The sequence below is a fragment of the Siphateles boraxobius genome, unplaced genomic scaffold (genome assembly GCF_051911475.1).
Source record: "Siphateles boraxobius isolate OS27281-9 unplaced genomic scaffold, OSU_SipBor_1 19, whole genome shotgun sequence".
In the NCBI taxonomy this organism is placed as follows: Eukaryota; Metazoa; Chordata; class Actinopteri; order Cypriniformes; family Leuciscidae; genus Siphateles; species Siphateles boraxobius.
Genome location: NW_027508799.1, coordinates 33604225 through 33627173, shown reverse-complemented (window position 1 = coordinate 33627173; position 22949 = coordinate 33604225). Strand labels below are relative to the sequence as shown.

Sequence of the window (22949 nt, the reverse complement as noted above, 5' to 3'; positions counted from 1 at the left end):
ACTCTGACCTCACCACTGCAAACGAACACATTGAGGCATTCGCTCCGGATAATGTTTTGCTTGTTCTTCTGACAAATGGTGATCAGAGAAGTCACAGGATGAGCAAGCAAACAAAAGCGCTATTATACCAGAAGTAAACCCAGATTTATTTGGGTAAGAAATCACCCTTTCTCCCCAGAAGCACAAAACAAGAGATATCAGGCCTGCTTAGATTGGTATTCAAACACTACCAAGAACACGTAGTCAATTTTATTCATCAAAAAAAAGAAAGAAAAAGAAACAAAAGCATGAACAAGAATGGAAGTAAAACAAAGAAAAGCCTTTAGGAAGGAACTTCAGCTCCATTAGAAATGCTTAATACTGCATAAAATGCATAGATAACAATATAAACATGAATAAGGATGAAACTACAATTTTCAAATGCAATATACACAGGAATGGCGCTGTGTAAAGACCTGTTCACACACCAAGGACTGATGATGATAAAGATACATTATTATTAGATTATACAATTGGTGTGAACGGGCCTTAACACTTGAACATGTATGCAAAGGTTGAAGAGACAGCGAAACGTTGTAAAAGTAAAATGTCATAGTGCATTCCAGACATTGCATTTCCATTAAAAGTTCAAAAAAGCATTCTGACCGAATCTTACTATATATAAAAGGTCAAACAAAGGATAAGACATTTTAAAAACGACACGTTCTTCAAGTACACAAGAAATCAAAAGGTGAAAGATATAAAACATAAAAGAAGAAGAGAGGAAAATCACATGAATACAATATGCAATTTAACATGACGCGTTCTTACAAATTGCAAGCATAAACTGTTGTTTTTTTTTGGTTACACATTTTTTAATGTGTCCTTGTTACACACGTTACATGCATTTACTATAGTAACAACTATAAATTATGCATAATTACATGCAACTAACCCTAAACCAAACCCTATAGTAAGTACATGTAGTTAATTATTATTACTCAGTACTCAAATGTATAATTACACTGTAACAGGGTTACACTTTATTTTATGGTGTCATTGTTACAGTGTAATTATATATTTAAGTACCGAGAAATATTAATTATATGTGCTTTAGGGTTAGGGTAGGATTTGGATTTGGTTTAGTTGCATGTAATTATGCATAATTTACTGTTATTACTACGGTAAGTGCATGTGACATATGTAACAAGGACACTGTAAAATAAAGTGTTACCAAACAAAGTGTAACTGTATTCTTCATAATGGGTGTTGTGGTTTAGATGTGTGCTGTAGCCGGACCCCGTCCCGCAGCTTGTTGAGCGTTGACCTTCTGAGAGTGCCAGCGCGTCTCCTTATACACAAACCAGGCGTTCCCAACCCATATGAGAAGATTCAAGTACCCAAACACCTGAACATGAAGTCTGCTGTTAGTCGTTTACAACATGCATACTTAAAAAGCATGCTTTAATATGCACAATTAATTGCAATGAATCCCAATCAATAAAGTCCCATGCTACATTAATATTCTGGCATATGCAACATTACGGAAGTTAAATGCATTGAAAATTTGATTTAATATTCATATTTAATATGATTATTATTAATAATTTAATTTAACAATATTAACAATAATCAAATTGGTTTATTATTAATATTTAATATGATTATAGCAAAGATTTGTAATGAGAAGTAGATGTAAACTTAGCATAGACACTTAAAGACGGACACATTTCACAGACCGTGACGACGCATTTCCAGTTATTAACATCAGTTTTTTTTTTTATTAATGTACATTTATAACACTACTCTTACTTTGCCTTCAAATGACAGAAAACTAGTTAATACTGAGGGAGTGACAGATAATTTGACATCTTTCTCTCTTTTGATGAATGTAATTTTCCCCTCTTTTGAAAACTCATTTAAATGCTATAGTGTTAATATTAGGGCAAATAGGGTTTACCCAAAATTGCATCTTAAAGTCACCATGAAATCAAAACTGACCATTCAAATTTTTTTATGGAATATTGCAACATTTATAATAAATTATATATCCAAGCACATCATTTATTTTTTTTAATTGATAATCTTGAATCAGAATAACTCCCCCTCCTCTTGCAGTGACATCATCTCTTCTCTGATGACGAGGGCGGGGCTAAACCTGTCACTCACATGAGATCAGCCAATAGCAAACCACAACCATCCAATCAATTCCCCACAGACAGAATCAAGCCCCGCCCACATTTGTTCTTGTTTCCGTTTCACTCGGATATACGGCACAATAGAGAAGAACATGTCAATCATAATTCTAGCCAATGTTTAGTGAAAGTGGGTGTGGTTTTAAAACGTAAGACGTATTGCTGATTTTTCGGTGTGTTTTGTGTCTTACCACAGATATATTGAGCAAGCGCATGCTGGCAAACTCAGTGACTTCACATCTGACGCCCGCGTCCCTACAGAGCGCCAGAGTCGAGTCCATGCCAGCCGTGCCGGTGGCGTCCTTCACCGTCTGCAGGCCTCGAGCCCACGCCGACGAGCACACCAGCCACAGGAACGCAAACGCAGATGTCAACACAAAATCCTAGCAGACAAACACAAGGAAATATTATCTAAAACTATCCCTGCATAAATCAGGGATATAAAAAAATATGGTAACACTTTACAATAATGTTTAATAGTTAACTACCTTAGTTAAATGGACATTGTGTAGGAATTTCTCCCATCTAGCGGTGAAATTGTATTTTACATTCAAACGAATTGTGCTCTCCAGCGCCTCGCTTGTTCAAATGCGTGTTGCATCTACGGTAGCTGTTATGCACCAAAAAGCTATGACAGTGTCTTCTAATAGCACTTTGTCGAGTTTTACTTCGGGTGAACAGGTTTGTCAAACTGCAACTTGACACAACGAACAAACGAATGTTACAGTATGAATAATAACAGTGCAATGCGTCTCTCACTGCTCTCTCCTCCGTTTCTGCTGCTTTCAGTCACGTGGCGCTGGCTCTGAACGAAAATACGTTGTGGAAACGCGTTTGCCTAGTACTTTTTGACCCTCTCTGCTATTATAGTTTTTCAAGATGGCGGAACGACATGGAAGACTCCGTGGACCTACCCGTCACATGTATATAAAGATAATAAATTCTTTGTTTATGAGGGTAAGTCAGATAATTGGCAGAGGTATTTGTACACCATTGAGGACATATTTATGAATACAAATATTGATTTTAGATAATAAAATACCTAAAAAACTACACATAGTCCCTTTAACGTGAACAATACTACTTCAGCATTTATTAATCTTAGTTGATTTTAATTTCAACTTTTACTAATACGTTACTAAAATCAAAGGTTGCATTTGTTAACATTAGCTAATGCACTGTGAACTAGCATGAACAACGACTGCATTTTTATTAACTAACATTAACAAAGATAAATATTGTAACAAATGTCTTGCTCGTGGTTAGTTCGTGTTAGTTAAAGCTCCAGTAGGTCACTTTTGTAAACAAATATTAAAACTGTCATTGTGTCCTGAAAGGAGAATATGAGACAGATAATCTGTGAAAAAAATCAAGCTCCTCTGGCTCCTCCCTGTGGTCCTACTGCTATTTGCAGAAATACACCGCTCCCGGTCAGAGCCAGGAGGAATGTCTTAGCAGTGTCAATCACGCTCGTGTACGCGCTGATCACCCCTCTCTTGCACAGCGCGAGCGCGTACCGTGTTCTTGACTCTCCTGTTCGAACTCGTTCATCCAAATGAACAAATCTTTTTTCGAGTCATTTTGTTCATTCAACGAACGAAATGACTCGAACAAAGATTCGTTCATTTGGATGAACGAGTTCGAACAGGATCACGAACGTGCATCACAGAACAGAGCAAGGGGAGCATTTGTGCTTATAAAACTTAAAGTTTTGTATTTATTTTTGAAATGACCGATCGTTTCGCTAGATAAGACCCTTATTCATCGTCTGGTATCGTTTAAAGCCCTTTGAAGCTGCACTGAAACTGTCATTTGGTCCTCGAAACGTTTGTGTCCTATTGAAGTCCATTATATGGAGAAAAAGCCTGGAATGTTTTCATCAAAATTAATTTCTTTTCGACTGAAGAAAGAAAGACATGGACATCTTGGATGACATGGTGGTGAGTAAATTATCAGCAAAAGTTTTTTTTAAAAGTGAACTAATCCTTTAACGTTATCTTACTAGCTATTTATAACTTATAGAAAGAGTGCAACGTTATAAAGTTACATGTATTGCAAAATACATAATGATTTGAGGACCAAGTTTGTAGACAAAGTATGAGCAGCCCATAGTCAGTGTAAAGCATATTGTTGATGTTTCGTCCCTATTAGTGAATGTTCCATAACTGTTTATAATCCGCCGTCATCGGTGGTCCTGCTTACTAGCCTGCGCGTTCAAGGCAGGCTCCGCTGTGGAGGGAGGAGCTGTGGAGGGAGGAGCTGTGGGGGAGGAGCTGTGGGGGGAGAAGCTGTGAAGGGAGGAGCTGTGGGGGAGGAGCTGTGGAGGGAGGAGCTGTGGGGGAGGAGCTGTGGAGGGAGGAGCTGTGGGGGAGGAGCTGTGGGGGAGGAGTTGTGGAGGGAGGAGCTGTGGAGGGAGGAGCTGTGGGGGAGGAGCTGTGGAGGGAGGAGCTGTGGGGGAGGAGCTGTGGAGGGAGGAGCTGTGGGGGAGGAGCTGTGGAGGGAGGAGCTGTGGGGGAGGAGCTGTGGGGGAGGAGCTGTGGAGGGAGGAGCTGTGGGGGAGGAGCTCTGGAGGGAGGAGCTGTGGAGGGAGGAGCTGTGGAGGGAGGAGCTGTGGGGGAGGAGCTGTGGAGGGAGGGCTGTGGAGGGAGGAGCTGTGGGGGAGGAGCTGTGGAGGGAGGAGCTGTGGAGGGAGGAGCTGTGGGGGAGGAGCTGTGGAGGGAGGAGCTGTGGAGGGAGGAGCTGTGGGGGGAGGAGCTGTGGAGGGAGGAGCTGTGGAGGGAGGAGCTGTGGGGGGAGGAGCTGTGGGGGGAGGGCTGTGGGGGGAGGGCTGTGGAGGGAGGAGCTGTGGGGGAGGAGCTGTGGAGGGAGGAGCTGTGGAGGGAGGAGCTGTGGAGGGAGGAGCTGTGGGGGAGGAGCTGTGGAGGGAGGGCTGTGGAGGGAGGAGCTGTGGAGGGAGGAGCTGTGGGGAGGAGCTGTGGAGGGAGGAGCTGTGGGGGAGGAGCTGTGGGGGGAGGAGCTGTGGGGGGAGGAGCTGTGGGGGGAGGGCTGTGGGGGGAGGGCTGTGGAGGGAGGAGCTGTGGAGGGAGGAGCTGTGGGGGAGGAGCTGTGGAGGGAGGAGCTGTGGGGGAGGAGCTGTGGGGGAGGGGCTGTGGGGGAGGAGCTGTGGAGGGAGGAGCTGTGGAGGGAGGAGCTGTGGAGGGAGGAGCTGTGGGGGAGGAGCTGTGGAGGGAGGAGCTGTGGAGGGAGGAGCTGTGGGGGAGGAGCTGTGGAGGGAGGGCTGTGGAGGGAGGAGCTGTGGAGGGAGGAGCTGTGGGGGAGGAGCTGTGGGGGAGGAGCTGTGGGGGAGGAGCTGTGGGGGAGGAGATGTGGGGGAGGAGCTGTGGAGGGAGGAGCTGTGGAGGGAGGAGCTGTGGGGGAGGAGCTGTGGAGGGAGGAGCTGTGGAGGAGGAGCTGTGGAGGGAGGAGCTGTGGAGGGAGGAGCTGTGGAGGGAGGAGCTGTGGGGGAGGAGCTGTGGAGGGAGGAGCTGTGGGGGAGGAGCTGTGGAGGGAGGAGCTGTGGGGGAGGAGCTGTGGAGGGAGGAGCTGTGGAGGGAGGAGCTGTGGAGGAGGAGCTGTGGAGGGAGGAGCTGTGGAGGGAGGAGCTGTGGAGGGAGGAGCTGTGGAGGGAGGAGCTGTGGAGGGAGGAGCTGTGGGGGAGGAGCTGTGGAGGGAGGAGCTGTGGAGGGAGGAGCTGTGGAGGGAGGAGCTGTGGGGGAGGAGCTGTGGGGGAGGAGCTGTGGAGGGAGGAGCTGTGGGGGAGGAGCTGTGGAGGGAGGAGCTGTGGAGGGAAGAGCTGTGGAGGAGGAGCTGTGGGGGAGGAGCTGTGGAGGGAGGGCTGTGGAGGGAGGAGCTGTGGGGGAGGAGCTGTGGAGGGAGGAGCTGTGGAGGGAAGAGCTGTGGAGGAGGAGCTGTGGAGGGAGGGCTGTGGAGGGAGGAGCTGTGGAGGGAGGAGCTGTGGAGGAGGAGCTGTGGAGGGACCTGTAAGTTGTGCTTGTTCAAATTTTCAGGCTAAGTCAACATTTTCTCAAAACTCCCTACTGCAACTTTAATACATTAACTATTGGAACCTTATTGTAAAGTGTTACTAAAAATACATGTTGTGCACTGTTAAAACAGTGTTGTGTAAGGGGCCCAAAATTAAGAAGTGAAGTGAATCAATCAAAACTAACTTTATTCTAGCGCTGCTGTAAACCCAAAACAATCTCTCTTACTTTAATTTCCTATTATCTCTGTGAAGCTGCTTTGAAACGGTCCATATTGTTAAAAGCGCTATATAACTTGACTGTACTGTGACTTCAAGCTCTACTACTCACACACATAGGGCCGAAGTCCGAGTCTCGGTACACATGCATGTATCCCAGATACACCAGCAGAGCCGCCATAGAGTAGAGGAACGCCAAGACGGCCACGGCCACGAAGAACTCCACCGAGGACGAGGAGTCTCCCAGCAGATGAGTCTCAGCAACGGTGCGGTTGCAGACAGTGGTGTTGTTCTCCAGCAGACGCTCCTGGCTCAGCCTTCACCGGTGGACACAGACAACACAGCGAGATGTGCGCAGAGAACTGATTATAGTTTCATTTTAACGGTAACACTTTACAATAAGGGTTTATTGGTTGACTATATTAGTTAGCATGAACTAATAATGAACTACAAATACACAGCATTTATTAATCTTTGCTAATGATAGTTTCAACATTTACTAATACTTTATTCAAATCTTGTTAACATTAGTTAATGAACTAACAATGAACTATTAACTACAAAGATTAACAAATACAGTAACGAATGTACTGCTCATGGTTAGTTCATGTGAGTTAATATATAAACTAATGTTAACTAATGAACCTTATTGTAAAGTGTTACCATTTTAATTGTGTTTTTGTCATTTTTATTAGTGTTTGGGTTTTTTAGTATTACTATTTAGGTTAAGTTTTTGTTTAATTAAAGTTTTTTTTTTTCATTTAATATTTGTATTTTATTTTAGCTTGATTTAAATTCACAAAAATATTTTTAATAGTTTTAGTTAATAATAGTAATACCAGGGAAAGAGTTTATATAAAAGTCGAGCCAAACCTGCATTAGTGTTTCATCGCCGGAACTTAATTTGCTGAAATTGTAGTAATTTAGTAAATGTCATTTTTATTAGTTTTTTTTTTAATGACTATTTAGGTTTATTTTTTATTTCAGTTTTAGTTTAGTTTTAGTTAGTTGCCAAGATAACATTCCCATTTTCCATTTATTTTTTTACATTATATTATTTATTTCATTTTAACTAACAATTTTTAAAAATTGTTTTAGTGAATAATAATAACCATTTAAAGATATTAGTTAAATTAGTTAAATAGTTAAAATTAGTTAAATTCTTGGTATGTGTTTCTGTCATTTATATTATTATTATTAATAAGAAATAATTTTTAAATATTTCTATTTAGGTTTGTTTATTTTAGTTATAATTAGTTGCCAAGGCAAAATTTCTAATTTTCATATAGTTTAAGTTTTTTTTTTTTTCATTTAATATTTGTATTTTATTTGACCTTATTCAGATTCTTCCCATCCTCAGATGTTGTGGGCGGGGCTAAATTCGGGCCGGCATCACGGCTACTTATTTCGATTATCAAAAATATTGTAATATTAATAAAATAATAACCCTGAAATGAGTTTATATTAGTCACGCCAATGTCGAAACATCATTTAAATTTTAGTAAAATTTTTAATAATTGTATAATTTTTGTTAGGTTATATATAATTGATTAATTGCGATTAATCGCATCTAACATAGAAGTTTGTGTATGCACACACACACACATACATATACAAACTTTTATGTTAGAGGCGATTAATTGATTTGACACTTTATTGCCATTTCAGTTTTAGTTTCCATTAGTTACGAACACAAAAATTATTTAATCTTAATAATAATTTAATATTTGTATTTTATTTTACCTTATTTCGATTATCAAAAATATTGTAATAGTAATAAAATAATAACCCTGAAATTTGTTTATATTTTTCACACCAATGTTGAAACTTAATTTAAAGTTTAGTTAAATTTGTAATAATTGTGTCATTTTTATTACATTATATATAATCTAATAAAAATGACACAATTATTACAAATTTAACCAAAATTTAAATGAATTTCCGACATTTATATATAGTTAATTGATTAATTGCATCTAACATAGAAGTTACACACAGGCACATATACATTTACAAACTTTTATGTTAGTTAGATGCGATTAATCGCGATTAATTGATTTGGCACTTTATTGCCATTTCAGTTTTAGCTTCCGTTAGTTACTAAGACAACAATTATTTACTCTTTACTTAAATGATCAAAAAGGTTCTAATAGCCTAGTAGTATGTAGTAATGTAGTCACTAGTAGCCTAACAACCGTGGGGAGAGTTTCCATTATTCGGGCCAAACCTGAACGGGTATGTGAAGGTGACACTGAGTGTTTCATTGTCTCCTCCGGCACAGAAGATGGAGAGCTGGTTTCTGCCAGTATATCCTCCACAGGTCCCGAACGCAAGAACAGCAGTGAGCTGCAGAAAACCACAACATTAGATGAGTCTAAACGCCATGCAAACATCTTCAGTTTCATAAATGCACAAACCTAAGGATGCACTGTAAAGGTTTGCTATGAAATAACCTCTCTTCTGCGCCCATGCATCATCTGACATCCTAATCTGATCTTGTGCTCAGTTTTAACCTTTGATTCCCTGCCGGTTTGTGTTTAACCCTTGCTTAGCTAAATGAAGACCTGCTGTTCGTGGCCTGGCCAAAGTCAAGCTCATTTTCCAACACCAGATGTTTGTTTTCTCTGCATGAAACATCCTGTTTGCCAGCTCATTCTCAAGATGCAATCCCAACAAAAGTGGAGAAAAGGTTCACATCAAGTCCCTCTTTCAGATTTGAGCTTTGTAGACGGCAACAGCTGAGTCAGTAACTGCGTTTGCACTGCCAATATCAAATTCCTTTGAGGAAATAAAGAAGGGAGGAACTTCATGTAAGTAGGTGGCTAAAGAAAACTCAAGACGTGCTGAGTCGCTGGTGTTGGGAATGTGCATTTTATGGGGGGAAAAACATGCAATGGAGTCCCAAGAAAAGTGCAAATGCTTCTATTTTGAATTAGCTACATATAACTGTGCATTTAATATTATAAGCATACTAAAATATGCATACACTTTTTTTTTAATATCATTTCTTAGTAAGCACTTGAGCATGCTACACAAAACATAATCCATAGGTTACTATCCCACTTCATTTCCAACATGGGAAGGTCTCACAGTAAAACAAGCAGCTAGGAAAAATATGATACACTGTTTTGCCAGATGATCAGTGCATATATGTTTCATAATTTCCCTTGCTTTTATTTAGTGATTATTTTAATTCCTTTCTGTGTAAAGCACTTTGAATTTGAATAATAGTGTATGAAATGTGCTATATAAATAAACTTGCCTTGTCTTTTCAGGTTTCAAGGAGGAACAAATCCCAGATTTAAAATAGGCTATAATGCATCCCACATGGGTATTGCTCACTAAATAATTCGTGTGGAAAAAGTTATACGTAACATGTTTAAGTACTAAATCTACTAGTATAAGCAAAGTAGCTGTGCTAAATATTAAAGCTTGTTATAATGTAGATAATTTGCATGGAAGAATGCATTCGAGTAAACGCGCTTTCTGCCAGGCCTTTCCTCTTCGTGTGAGTTAAAGCATGAAAACGATGTCTTACTTACCCACTCCACGACTTTAACAAAACCCAGAGGCTCTCTAACGGGGCTCAAATTTAATCTGAATCCAGTCTGCATCTTTTTCCAGCGACCCAGATATCCTCCAGGAAGAAAAAGAAGGAGCTTGAATCTTTGCTGGCTCAAGTTTTCATTAAAAAAAAAAACTAAGTTTGACAGAGTGACGTGGTTCTGTGGTAAATGATGCTGCTCCTCCTCCGCGAGGAAACGAGGGTAAATCCAGATGAATTAAGAGAAACAGATTAATTCGTGTAGAGCGTTTTGATTTTTAGCAGACAATACAAGGCATTTAGTAATAGATTTGATTTATATGTATCTGACGTGTGTATCCAATGCACGTCATCACGAGGTAAAATATATAAATTATTCTCTCGCTTTTTTTGATGCGTGTGTTAAACAGCCCAGCGAACAATATTTCAGTCATATGATTCTTTGAGAAGCTAGAGATGGATTCTCGACATTCCTGTGCTCCGTTATAAACTCTCAAGTCTCTTAAAGGAACAGTTCACCCATAAGTTAAACTTGTCATTTGCATGACTTTCTTCAGGGTGCGAATTGTGGAGGTCTGTATGTGGAGCCATATAGACAGACAGATAGATGCCCCATTAGCGGCTGTTTATATGGTCCGCTATATGTAAGCCGTCCGCCATATTGGAACGGTCAAAGCCGTGACCATATGAGCTTTGCAGATGATATATGTATTGCGGCAGTAATGACTTTCCGTAATTATGATTTACCAACGAATGTTACATGCTGTACATGCTGCCAAAAATTAGAAGTTCTTAACTAGCACAATATAACAAGAAAAAGACGTTATCAGACACAAAATTAAAATGCTACCATAGTTTAAAAAAAAAACTGTAATATTAAAGGGTTAGTTCACCCAAAAATGAAAACGATGTCATTAATGACTCACCCTCATGTCGCTCCAAGCCCGTAAGACCTCCGTTCATCTTCAGAACACAGTTTAAGATATTTTAGATTTAGTCCGAGAGCTTTCTGTCCCTCCATTGAAAATGTATGAACGGTATACTGTCCTTGTCCAGAAAGGAAATAAAGACATCATCAAAGTAGTCCATGTGACATCAGTGGGTTAGTTAGAATGTTTTGAAGCATCAGAAATACATTTTGGTCCAAAAATAACCAAAACTATGAGTTTATTCAGCATTGTATTGTCATTCCGGTTCTGTTGGGGATCTGCGTTCACGAGTCCGCAGTGACGCTGATGACGTAAGACGCTGCTGACGTGTATCTGGTGCGTCCGTGTATTCGGGTTCAAATAAATATGGCTGGGCAAAAAAATGCAAGTCCTCCTCTGTGTGGAAATCCTTAGACATGTTTGCAAAGATTGTTTTGTTTCCAGCGTGCGTCCCCCTCAGACTGTAAACGAAGCTCGGGCGCACCAGACACACGTCAGCTCGTCTTACGTCAGCGGACTCATGAACGCGGATTGACAACAGAACCGGAAGACAATACAATGCTGAATAAAGTCGTAGTTTTTGTTATTTTTGGACCAAAATGTATTTCCGATGCTTCAAAACATTCTAACTAACCCAGTGATGTCACATGGACTACTTTGATGATGTCTTTATTGCCTTTCTGGACAAGGACAGTATACGTTCATACATTTTCAATGGAGGGACAGAAAGCTCTCGGACTAAATCTAAAATATCTTAAACTGTGTTCTGAAGATGAACGGAGGTCTTACGGGCTTGGAGCGACATGACGGTGAGTCATTAATGACATCATTTTCATTTTTGGGTGAACTAACCCTTTAAGTTAATACATATAAAATAAAAAAAAACCAACACACCCTCACCTGAGGACGGTTATCACATTTTTCTTCGGGGATTCAAATCTCGGCAGTTTCACAACCAGAGGCTGCGCAAATTTGCAATTTTATAACATTTACTGAGTGACCACAGCACCTGAAATGTTGACCGTTCCAAGATGGCGGACGCGTCGACCCTGTCCCTATTCGAATGTGATTTCTATGGGTACTTCTATGGCTGGAGTTCTTTCAGTTCGGTATCAGGATCATAAGAAAACAAGTACTATATAAATATTGTTAAAACTTATATTTATTACACGTATGCATAACATTTGTGATACTTTAATATTTCTTTAAAATATTTATATTTATTATAGATTATTTACATGAAAATAACAAAAGGATGTTGTTATATAGAAAATTTGGCACTATATCTTTTGTGCAATGATTGGCTGCTACCAAATATGACCAGTAAATACATTTTCTAAATCAAATGAAAAATACAAGTCAAACCAGAATTGGTATGATATTGCTTTTTATTTAAACTTTCACACTAATGTTCCTTAACACAGTTTTAAACTTGTGATCAAAATGAGTGATTTAATTACTATATTGAAGGTTAGTGCATCGAGAAACACTTTACTGTCCTTACAGCAGCTATAAAAGGGAATGGTTTCATCTGGTTCACTATTCCATAAAAAAGGAAAAGAAATAATGACATTTCAGCAAAAAGGGATTGACTAGTTTTTTCAATATGCAGTCAAAACGGCATCAGTCATGTTAGTTTAAAATATCTGAAGAGGTTGAAACAAAACGGCAGACCCAACATATACATAAAAACATCAATGAAATTATAATTAGCAAGTCTTGTCAACCAAGTGTACAATCCAACATGTGTACACACACACACACACACACACACACACACACACACACACACACACACACACACACACACACACACACACACGTGCCAGAGACTAACTGAACATCAGTCTTCTACAGATCGTAACAAATCAGTGAATTTTCTGTTGTTACAAAATGGGCATTAGACAAAAATAAGAACAGATCTCTATTTGCACTAATTAGAAGCCAGCTCTCTCAAAATAAAAACGCACGCCGATATATAAAAGAGAGGAGGCAGTTTGGCCACATTATTCTGACTATGGATATTTACTACGGTAACTCTGGCGGTATTTACGTCCGTCATAAAAAATAATGATTCTGGAGTTTGAAACATTAAGTATACAAAACAGTAAAACCAAGCTCTTCTAAAATGATTCCTGCTGTATTTTCAAATAAAGCTGTAGTGAATATTTAAAAAAAGATGTTTTTGTAGCCTTAAATATATCAGGTTTACATTGTATATGATGATTGAGGATTTTATATGTTGGCAAAATCTGGAAAATGTAGAAAGTGAAGGGTCTATTATATCTCTGTCACAAACATGTTCAGATTATATTTCACCCCAAAAATATCAAAAGAGAGAAATAAGAAATTAAATTTTGCATAAAGAAAATGAATCCTCCTTTTAGGGCCGTTTAGATGCCTTTAATTTATGCTGATTTAAATAAATAAATAAATAAATATTGTAATATCAAAAAAATACTGCATTACAGTAAAAACATTAAACATTTTCAGTGTTAATAATGAGAATGATTAAGGAGAATTACTATCGAGAACTACAGTAAAACGAAATTGTTGTAATTTCTTCTGATTTAAATAATAAAAAAATCCATATATTGCGATATAAAAAATACTGCATTACAGTAACAACATTTAATATTTTCACTGTTAATAATAAGAATGGTTAATGAAAATCACTTTTGAAAATTACAGTAAAAAGAAAAAATCTGGACACTGAGAATAATGAGAATTTTTGGTCAAATGTGCTTAAACATGAAAGCTTCATTTCCTTTATGCAAAATAAAATTTCTCATTCAGTTCTTTAGATTTTAGGGGATAGCTAAACATGTTCATGCGAGATTCACCATTGAAATGAAAATAGAAAGGACGAACACAAAGCCAACAAAAGAGAATGAACGTATCCCTCTAGTTCAGCCTTTGCATAAAGGAATAGATTAATCCTTTGATAAAGTGAAAACCCTACACACAACATTCACATTCAACAAACACTGAACGATTACCTTTCAATCCTACAGTCAAGCAAAGCGAAATCTTCTCGCGGTTTACGCACACATATACGTCTCCATTCCTGCAAAGACGTGTGATCAATAGCACGCTTGGTCAAATACACAGTTACATGATTTAAATAGCATGACAATTGCTCTCATCCGCCATTAGAAAGAGACATTGAAGCATAGTGGAGTCAGTAGACAGAAACACAGATCAGCTCTGTACACTGAACTGAAGGTGGGGTAACTGTGTGGGCACATGTGGATGATGGGTGGAGAGAGAGAGATAGAGGACTGATGGAGGATCTCAGAGCAGCAGATCCTTCACTTCGCTCTCCTTCAGCTTGGCATTGTCTCTGACCTCATCGAAGGTGTACGTCTTTACAATCTTCCCGTTCCTGAACACAGTGTGCAGCAAGTCCTGCGAGGGGACAAAAGGACATTACTCTAAGCTAGGGATGCTCTTATTAACCGTTTAACCGTTAACCGAAAGTAAAAATTTTAACCGATTAATACTACCAGTTAAACGGTTGAAAAGTTAAAAGGTTTTTTTTAACCTTTTTTTTAGTTTGTTTAGTAGTTTTAGTTTGCTGCATGGTTAAATAAATACTATAAAAAATACTATATAGCCTATATTTGTTAACTCACGGGGGCGCGTCGACACGCGCAATCACACGTGCCTACAAACATATTTCGCTGAGCAAGCAAAATGAAGCAAGCGAAAAGAAGTAGCTACTGTGTGGGACCATTTCGACAGAAAGTAGCAAAATATGCTACGTGGTACTAAAATACAGCAGGAGTACAAGTACAATGTAATATCACTGGCGAAGCAAACATCCACGAGCAAATGAAAGTGCTTCCCGAAGCTGGCCACTCTAGAGACATTATCTCTGTATTCCCGGGACATCGTTGCCATCGGAGAGGCTGTTTTCTGCCGCGGCTCTAATGCGCTCCGGACTAACCCCATATCATGTAGACATGTTACTTTTTATTTATTTATAAAAACTAGACAAGGTGTGGATTGAGGTAAAACTACGAAAAAATGTAGTCTGACTGAAAACAAACTGCCGGTTTTTCAAAGCTTCACATGGATTCAGTGTTTTCTTTTATGCCTGGCTCACACTACAGGAGTTTTAGGCCGATCTATGCCCGATTTCCCCCTGCCGAGAATCGGAGAAAATATCTTGTCGAGGACCTCGATCGGTTCCGATGTTCGGCGCGCAGATTATCTGGTAATGTGAGGCGTTCACAGATCGAATCTTTCACCTCCCGATCTGCTCTCACACAAATCGGGCTCACCCAGATCATATCAAACATGTTTGATATTTATCGGGATGAGCAAGATTGTGATTACGTCAGTCCTGTCACAATAGCCAATAAGAAACAAGTAGGGCTGTCGTGGTGAAGGAATGAGGTAATTTTGAGTGACTCATCAGCGTGATATGCACATAGACTGTAAAAAAGGATATGCGGTATTATCTTTATTTATTATTTTTATTTATTTATTTATTGCTAAATAAAAGTGTCACACTGTTGTCAGCAGGCACTAAGACTAGTACATGTTCAGTAATGAAACCGAAACAAAAGAAAGAGGAGTAAACAGAAGATACAGTGTCAAAATAAGGGTCCACATAGTATAACAGAACATAAACCTGACACAAGCTTGTTAGATCATTGTTATATAACAGTTAGTTACGATCCTGTAATCTCACCAAACGAGAGGCGTTCTGCTGATATTTCACCAGTATCGTCATTGCTCGTCTCTGCGTGTTATAGACAGGCTGTCACTCAGTCCAGTTACACAGTTAGGCCACTAGGTGGCGGCAAGAGACTGCCTTTGAGTGAGTTATACATTTCCGTTGAATTAACAAAGAAATTCGGATTCATTCTAATATATATGTAATGAAACAAGCTGTTAATTATTTTAACATTTAATTTTAACTTTGAGCTCCACTTTATAAGGCTCAGCTGCCCATTCCGGCGCATGGGCAAGGCAACGCTGAAGCTGACACGTCACCTCATAGAGATGACGCCATTCATTAGAAATATCCTTAAATGTTAAAAGGATGATTTTTTTTTTTTAAAGATTTCGCTTTCGTTGGTCACGTCATATTTTTCAAATATGACTTGATCTGAAGGACAGATATTTAGTTTACATCCACTTTTCCGCTTCCGATCTGTTGCGTGAGATCACGTGATCATGGTGGAATCATATCTGGCATGATAATCTTATTAACATTTTGTAGTGTGTGATGCGCCACGATTTTCAAATCTTGTAGTGTGAGCATGTTTAAGATTTGAGGGAAGAAAATCTGCAAAGATTCTCCTTAAGTGTGTGGTGCAACCAGATTTCAAAATCGGTTAGGATTTTAAAACTCCTGTAGTGTGAGCCAGGCATTAGTCATCTTTATTTTCTCTGTTGTCACTGTCAGAAATGCTGCAGGTGAGTGAAAATGTGATGTGAATCCAGGTTCTGTTGTTGATCTGTTCTGTGTGCTGCTGTTTGCGCGTTAATATAAACCCGTGAACATTTTTTGGGGTATTTTTAACAGGTCACAGACACTCGTCAATTTTATTTTTATTTAATGCCAATTCAATATTATAATCTTATCAGTTAACGGTTAATACTCGGATAACGAGCGGCGGTTGTCGGTCGGGAAAATTAACCGTAATGAGCATCCCTACTCTAAGCAATGTCTGAAACTTTGTATTTTGAGCACTTCTTGCCTTGTTTGCTTTTTCATGACTTGCTTGCTGTATTCCTCATTTGGAAATCGATTTGGATAAAATAGCATCTGCTAAATGACTTAATGTTATTGTAAGGAAACTGAACAGGCTGCTGCTTGACGATATGTAATTAAGCGAATGGATTAATACTTTTAAGAAATAGTAGGGGTGTAGCGGTTCACAAAATTCACGGCTTGGTTAGATATGATACAATGGTGTCACGGTTCGGCTTTCATTACGTTTGCCATTCGATGTTCAGCAATGTTGTGGTGGGCGCGGATTTTGGTCGGCAGGAAAAATAGTCAAACAAATCGTTCGTTTGTAATGCGTACCGATTACCGAACCGAAAGCCTCATACCGAACGGTTCAATACGAATACATGTATCGTTACACCCCTAATAAGTACCAGAGTGAAAAAAACCTATACCAAAATACCTTTATTTCATACTAAGCATACTACAAACACCATTAACATATTTACTGACATATTGTTTGAGACTTACTGCTATAAAAATTATAATTAAACTTTATTTGGAGTATTTCTTTATTGCACACTTCTTAATATTAAGCCTAAAATGTGTTTTAACATCACTATTAGTAAGGATAGTACGATCACTGTATTGTCTTTAAATGCAATATATTTTAAGTGTACCTAAAATATCATTGCAATAGTTCCACTTTAGCACAATCAAGTATACTTAAATATATCTTTAGTTGGACCTCATCACTATTTCTGGATAACTAAAGTGCATTAAAAACAAAATTAGTTGTTCCAATTTAGCAGACTTTAAGTATACCAATTTAGTATACTAACAGTGCAATTGCAGGGTATTTAGATTAAGTACGTAATATGTAAATGTATTTATAGTGCACTTAGCATAAAATAAATGTATTTCAAATATATTTTAGTATATTTATTTTTTCCTAGGGTAGAGCTGCACAAATAATCGTTAAAAGATAACGATCTAGATTCAAACACCCATCAGATCTTATTCCTACATGATAATGATTCAGCTATGTCTAACATAATCAAGCTAAATCCATGATTCATTTTTAATCACGCTGAATGAACGTACCTCTCCATACTCCTCCAGATCACCCTTGCCCTCTTCCAGAGTGACAAAATCTCCACTTGGCGTCTTGTGAAGAGAAAGCCGACCCTTCTTTGACCTTTTGTTGGGGTCTGCAACAGGATCTTTGAAGACGTTTACCTGTAATTAACAACATCTTATTAAAATATAAATCCTACATTTTCTGAATTATGCACACTAAATAAATCATACATTTTCCATACTAAATACAAGGTCAGTTTTTGTGTCTGTTTCTGTAAAAAATGGATAGGGATGTTGATTTTCAGGAATTTTCTGATAATTATTAATTTTCTATTCATAAAAATAGTAAATTGATTGAGTAACTTAACATTCATACCGCAAAATGAATTTTTTAGGTCTCCAAATAACAACATGCACACTTAGCTCATCATAAGTAGATGAATTAAAGATGAAGCATGTAATTTCAGCGACACTCGTGTCACTAAATACTACGGATGCACCGATATGAACATCTTGGCTGATGACCGATAATTCTTTCTATTTGAAAAATATATACATTTAAATCCAAATTTGTATATAATTTTTGAGAGCCTGATTACAAAAACAAAAGTCTCGCAATTAAAAGCCATGTCCCAAGCACACAATTATAATGTTCTCATAATTTTATGTAGCTTATATGACAGCACATGTTGCACTGTATTTTCCCTTTTTCCAATCATGTTTCAAGCAATTAAAAACCATCATGGCGAACAGAGCGAATCTGAAGCGTCTCAGCTGAAGGAAATAATCCATTATTTATTGGCCTTAATATATCAACCAAATTTTTTTTTATCAGGGCGATAACGATAACATTAAAAATTAACATATATCCTCCGATACCGATATGGTGGCCGATTTATCGTGCATCCCTACTAATAAATGCAATAGCTAAATCTGCCATTAGTTGGTACTTACGCCCAGTCCATTCGTCACCACATAACTGCACTTAAAAGAGCAGTTGAGCAGATCTCGGGTCAGTTTCTGCAGCAAAGCTCCTCCTGAGCCGAATGAAATGTTCTCGATGCTCCATCTGTGCTTTTTCATGCCCTCTACAATCTGTATAAAACAATCAAACGGGTACAGAATGAGTTTAAACCCACCGAGAGCATACAGATAGCTTAAAGTCTGACATGACCTGGACAATCACACCTCCTGTAAAGTATTGATGTCCACACCGTCACCCTGAATGACTCTGATGTAGGGCGGAAGCACTTTATAGCCTTTAGAGTTCTCAATCGGATGAAATTTCTTTCCTAAAATCTCTAGGACCTGGAAAATAAGACATAATGATCACGACTTTATATGCGCTGCACAAAAATCTTTGCAAATGTGTTTCTTATATGTTCTTTCTAATATGTTCTAATATGTACGGAAAGCACTTCAGTTTGAAAAGAATACATACAGTCAAACCAAAATTTATTCAGACACCTTCAACATTTCTCACATTATCACAGTTTAATATAATATATAAATATGTAATAAAATATGACAATAACTCAGATGTTATCAGATCAGTTGATATTTCACTGTTAGACTGTCTCACAAATGAATTAGGTTAAATAGCTGTAAGCTTTCAGCTGTTAAATTTAAGTGCACAATTAGATAATACCAATTTATCTCAACCAATTACCAAGCAATGCTTAATTTATTTCAGTCTGTGGTGTAAAAAGGTCGCATAAGCAATTACAGAAAAAACACTTCAGCAAAACATGGTCAGGTCAAAGTGTCTGAATCATTTTTGGTCCCAAATTGTTTATAAATTTTACTGGTAGTCACTGTACGAAGAGTTTTTGCGTATACCATGTCACAGTTTATTGTGAATTTTGCTATTCCTTACATAAATTAACTATAGTGTCCTGCACCCAGTAAAAAAAAATATAACAAATTATCTGTTGTCTGAATAATTTTTGGTTTGACTGTATATATGGGTACACATGAAGTACTGTGTGTACTTCATCAAAACATGTGAGTGTCCACCTTCAGCACTGTGTCTAGAGGGTTTCCTGAATCTGGTCGGATTAGCAGCGGTGCGTCTGCGCTCCTCATCTCGATCAGACTCCTCAGATCTTCCCCCCAGATCTTCTCACAGGCGTTGTAAATGTCGTAGCTGTCGCTGACGATGGACACGGGGACAGAGGGGAACTGTTTGACAATGTGTTCAAAAGCATCCTTCTCATGGTCCTTTCCCCAGGCAGTGATTGTGCTGCAACACAAAGACACGGTCAGTGAGATCAAGAGAGACCAGCTAAATTATTTATTATACTTTTATTATTAGTATCAAAGCTATAAAAAAATAAAATAATGAATATATATATATATATATATATATATATATATATATATATATATATATATATATATATATATATATATATATAACTACTAAAACATGAAGTGCTGATTATAAATAGTTTCAGATTTGGTAACTACCACTAGGTGGCAGCATTGACTATATATATATATATCAAAGCAAGCCGTATTTCAAAAGCACTACTGAAACAGTGCAAACTTCCTCTGTTTCAATGCACTGCATTGTGTCTTTGCTGGAGTGTGAAGAAGTAAGACGGGTGATGATACGGAACTAACTTACCAGAATGAATTAGGCCATGCACCTTTTTATATATAACATATATAACTTCACTTTAAGGTGTGTGAATAACTCATCAAGCTCTTATCAGACGCTTCTGCTTTGAGTCGTTTCACCTGTGTTCTGCAGCTGGTACTGAGTAACCAGGAACCGGGTCTTTGGTGCCGTAGTACTTCTTGATAACACCGATTCCGGCCACAGTGTCTGTTCCTTTGAAGTTTACCAAGTGTGCAGATGCGCCGATACCAGCCGTCTGAAAACAACACACGAGTTTAAACGCACAGTTAGTGCAGAAATGAAACCATTGAGAGAAAATTACAGTGTGGAGGATGTTTGATACGTACTGTTTGCATTTAATGCTCGGTATTTACAGAATGCGAGCAAGGTAGAGCTAGGCGATTTTTTTTCCTAAAAACTCGATTTACGATTCGACCCCCCCCCAAACCCCCCCAACCCCCCCACCCCCTTCCATTTAAAACAAAATAACTGCGAACTGTAAAAAATATATATTTATGGTATTTAATTAAAGTGCATCAGCATAAAAAAAATTGCAAAGGCAAACCCTTTCTCTAACTGAAAAGTCACTGTGCACTGTGCAACAAAGATTGCTAAACATCCAAATTATTGGAGAAAAAAATTATTAAAAAAATCGATTTTTTGAAAATATGATTCGATTTTTAAATCAAATCGATTTTTTTCCAGCCCTAGAGCAAGGAGATACTTTAGACTTGGATAGAGTCTCATCTTAGACATTCCAACTATGCATTACTAAATCTATTAATCTGGTCTATTTGACCAACTTGGCACTTGTATCAGATTTGTGGGGTTTGGTTAAAAGCTTTTAAATGAAGTGTAGCAACACCTCTTGAGATGAAACCCCTCTGTAGCCGAAGTCATGCAGTTTATATTCCAGTCCCACCAGGCTTCCTGACGTTTCCATGAGAAATTTGGCCAGAATCTTCTTCTGCTCTCGTGAGTTAGTTGCGACGGTGATGGGATACCAGGACTGAACCAGGATAGTCTGTTAAGGAGACAAACGCATCAATTCAACATTTCCCCTTAGCTATTACCACACAATTGTGTTGTTTAATTAGCATTATGTACAAGGAGTGTTGTGTATTTTTAGTTTGTGTAATGATTTCTTGCAGCTGTTGTTGAATCCATGAACATTTCCTGTGTATGTTTTCTCTAATGCAGCTTCTGCATCATCACATGTGAAAGGGGCACAGTTTTTGGACCTTAAAAATGAAGCTAGTGCTGGTTTAGTCAGTTTACTTTCTTCCTGTGTGGAACATGAATCCAAAAACATCCCGCTTCATGCCACCCGAGTGCTTGGGAAGTGTCACACAGTCAACACCGAGGTTTTGATGGACTTATATGAGCATCCCAGGCAGAAATGCTTTGTTTGAGACCAGCTGGTCGACTCAATGTTATCATACTGCACACACTGATAAGCAGCTGACGCTCTTTGGACACAAGAACATCAGTGTCCTAATCACATGGACTCAATTCAACAGCTCATGTGGAATGAGACTCTTGGACATTGATTATAAAGGCAATTAATTTGTTTCAAACCACTGTTAACTTTTGAATCTGCTGCAATTCTCTCATTTGATAGTGATCTTATACGTGTGTCATAGCAGAATGTTTGTTGGCAATTAACACCGCAACCTATTTTACTTCAATAACTGGATGTATTCAATGAGAACAGGGAAATGTAGGGCGAGACTTGATTTTATCTATCAGGAACTGACTGGATCATGAGAAGTGGGCATTCTGTATTACAACAGAGAATTCTTAAAACAATGCCTCAATAGCTATTGGACTACTGGTTAACATTATTCAATAGCTTACACAATCTAATAAATTGATGTCAATTTAAACACAGTGTTTTCCGACTAAGAATAACATGAAAAACAATGCACTGATGAATTGTGAACAATAAAATCAGTGCAAATCAGAACAAAACAAAAAAAGGAAAACCTGAACTAACCCTAACCTATTGTGTAAAAAAAAAAAAAAAAAAAGATTTTAATATTTGTATTTTACAGAATACAGTAAAAATGCTATACTTATATTAATGGCTTAATATCTTTGCGTTCTAGCGTTATTCCATAGAGCTTTTATTTTGGTAGAAAACCAAAGGAAGAACTTTTTGGCAACATATTTATTAACAATTATCATTTCAAATTTAGAAAAATGGTTGCATGTTGCGTTTTCAAATGCACATAATGAGTGGCGCAAACTCGCAGAAGCTTGCCAGACTATATATCCATATAATTAAATTGCAACCGTTTTCGATTTGATAATCGTCAATAACTGTTTTGTGTACTCGCCAACATTGATTTCTACTTGGAATTTGACATGTATTAAGAAGTAAATGTGGTCAGTTCTGTTTTCACATTGACTTAAAACGATACATCTGCAAGCTAGCGCAATGAATACCGAATTCATCTGACTGATGGCTATCAAAGTAATCCAATTCAGCTTTCTTGCATTAATCAGGTGTAATGATCTATGTTTACTGCATCTTCAGCAAGTATACTTTGCACGTAATGTCATTAACTCTGAGTATTGGATCAACACAGCCCAAAATCTGACTTTGTGCAGAGATGTGCGTCTTGTAAAGCCGAACTACAACCTATATGTGACTATCACAAATAAGAGATT

General features: G+C 38.3%; 2 protein-coding genes across 2 annotated transcripts in view; both read right to left on the bottom strand.

The window, feature by feature from the left end:
- Positions 1–234: 234 nt before the first annotated feature.
- sypl1 (synaptophysin-like 1) lies at positions 235–10451 on the bottom strand. Its single transcript, XM_077235152.1, has 5 exons — positions 9957–10451; positions 8642–8760; positions 6527–6731; positions 2366–2557; positions 235–1387 (listed from the first exon to the last, which is right to left on the bottom strand). The coding sequence occupies exons 1-5, from the start codon at positions 10026–10028 to the stop codon at positions 1256–1258; spliced, it is 720 nt and encodes a 239-aa protein (XP_077091267.1). The 5' UTR covers positions 10029–10451; the 3' UTR covers positions 235–1255.
- Positions 10452–12257: 1806 nt separating this feature from the next.
- nampt1 (nicotinamide phosphoribosyltransferase 1) overlaps positions 12258–22949 on the bottom strand; it is a 28321-nt gene continuing 17629 nt past the window's right edge. The window contains exons 5-11 of the mRNA XM_077235151.1: positions 21142–21300; positions 20396–20532; positions 19670–19895; positions 18842–18961; positions 18608–18748; positions 17678–17812; positions 12258–14295 (exon numbers count right to left, since the gene is read on the bottom strand). Of these exons, the coding sequence (XP_077091266.1) occupies positions 14182–14295; positions 17678–17812; positions 18608–18748; positions 18842–18961; positions 19670–19895; positions 20396–20532; positions 21142–21300 (1032 nt within the window). The 3' untranslated portion in view covers positions 12258–14181. The remainder of the gene's footprint in view (positions 14296–17677; positions 17813–18607; positions 18749–18841; positions 18962–19669; positions 19896–20395; positions 20533–21141; positions 21301–22949) is intronic.

Coding starts and splice junctions, on each gene's coding strand:
- sypl1 (XM_077235152.1), bottom strand. CDS start 10,028: ATGCAGACTGGATTCAGATTAAATTTGAGCCCCGTTAGAGAGCCTCTG. Junction 6,732..8,641: donor ACCTTCACATACCCGTTCAG/GTTTGGCCCGAA, acceptor CCACCGGTGAAG/GCTGAGCCAGGAGCGTCTGC. Junction 1,388..2,365: donor GCTTGCTCAATATATCTGTG/GTAAGACACAAA, acceptor CTTCATGTTCAG/GTGTTTGGGTACTTGAATCT.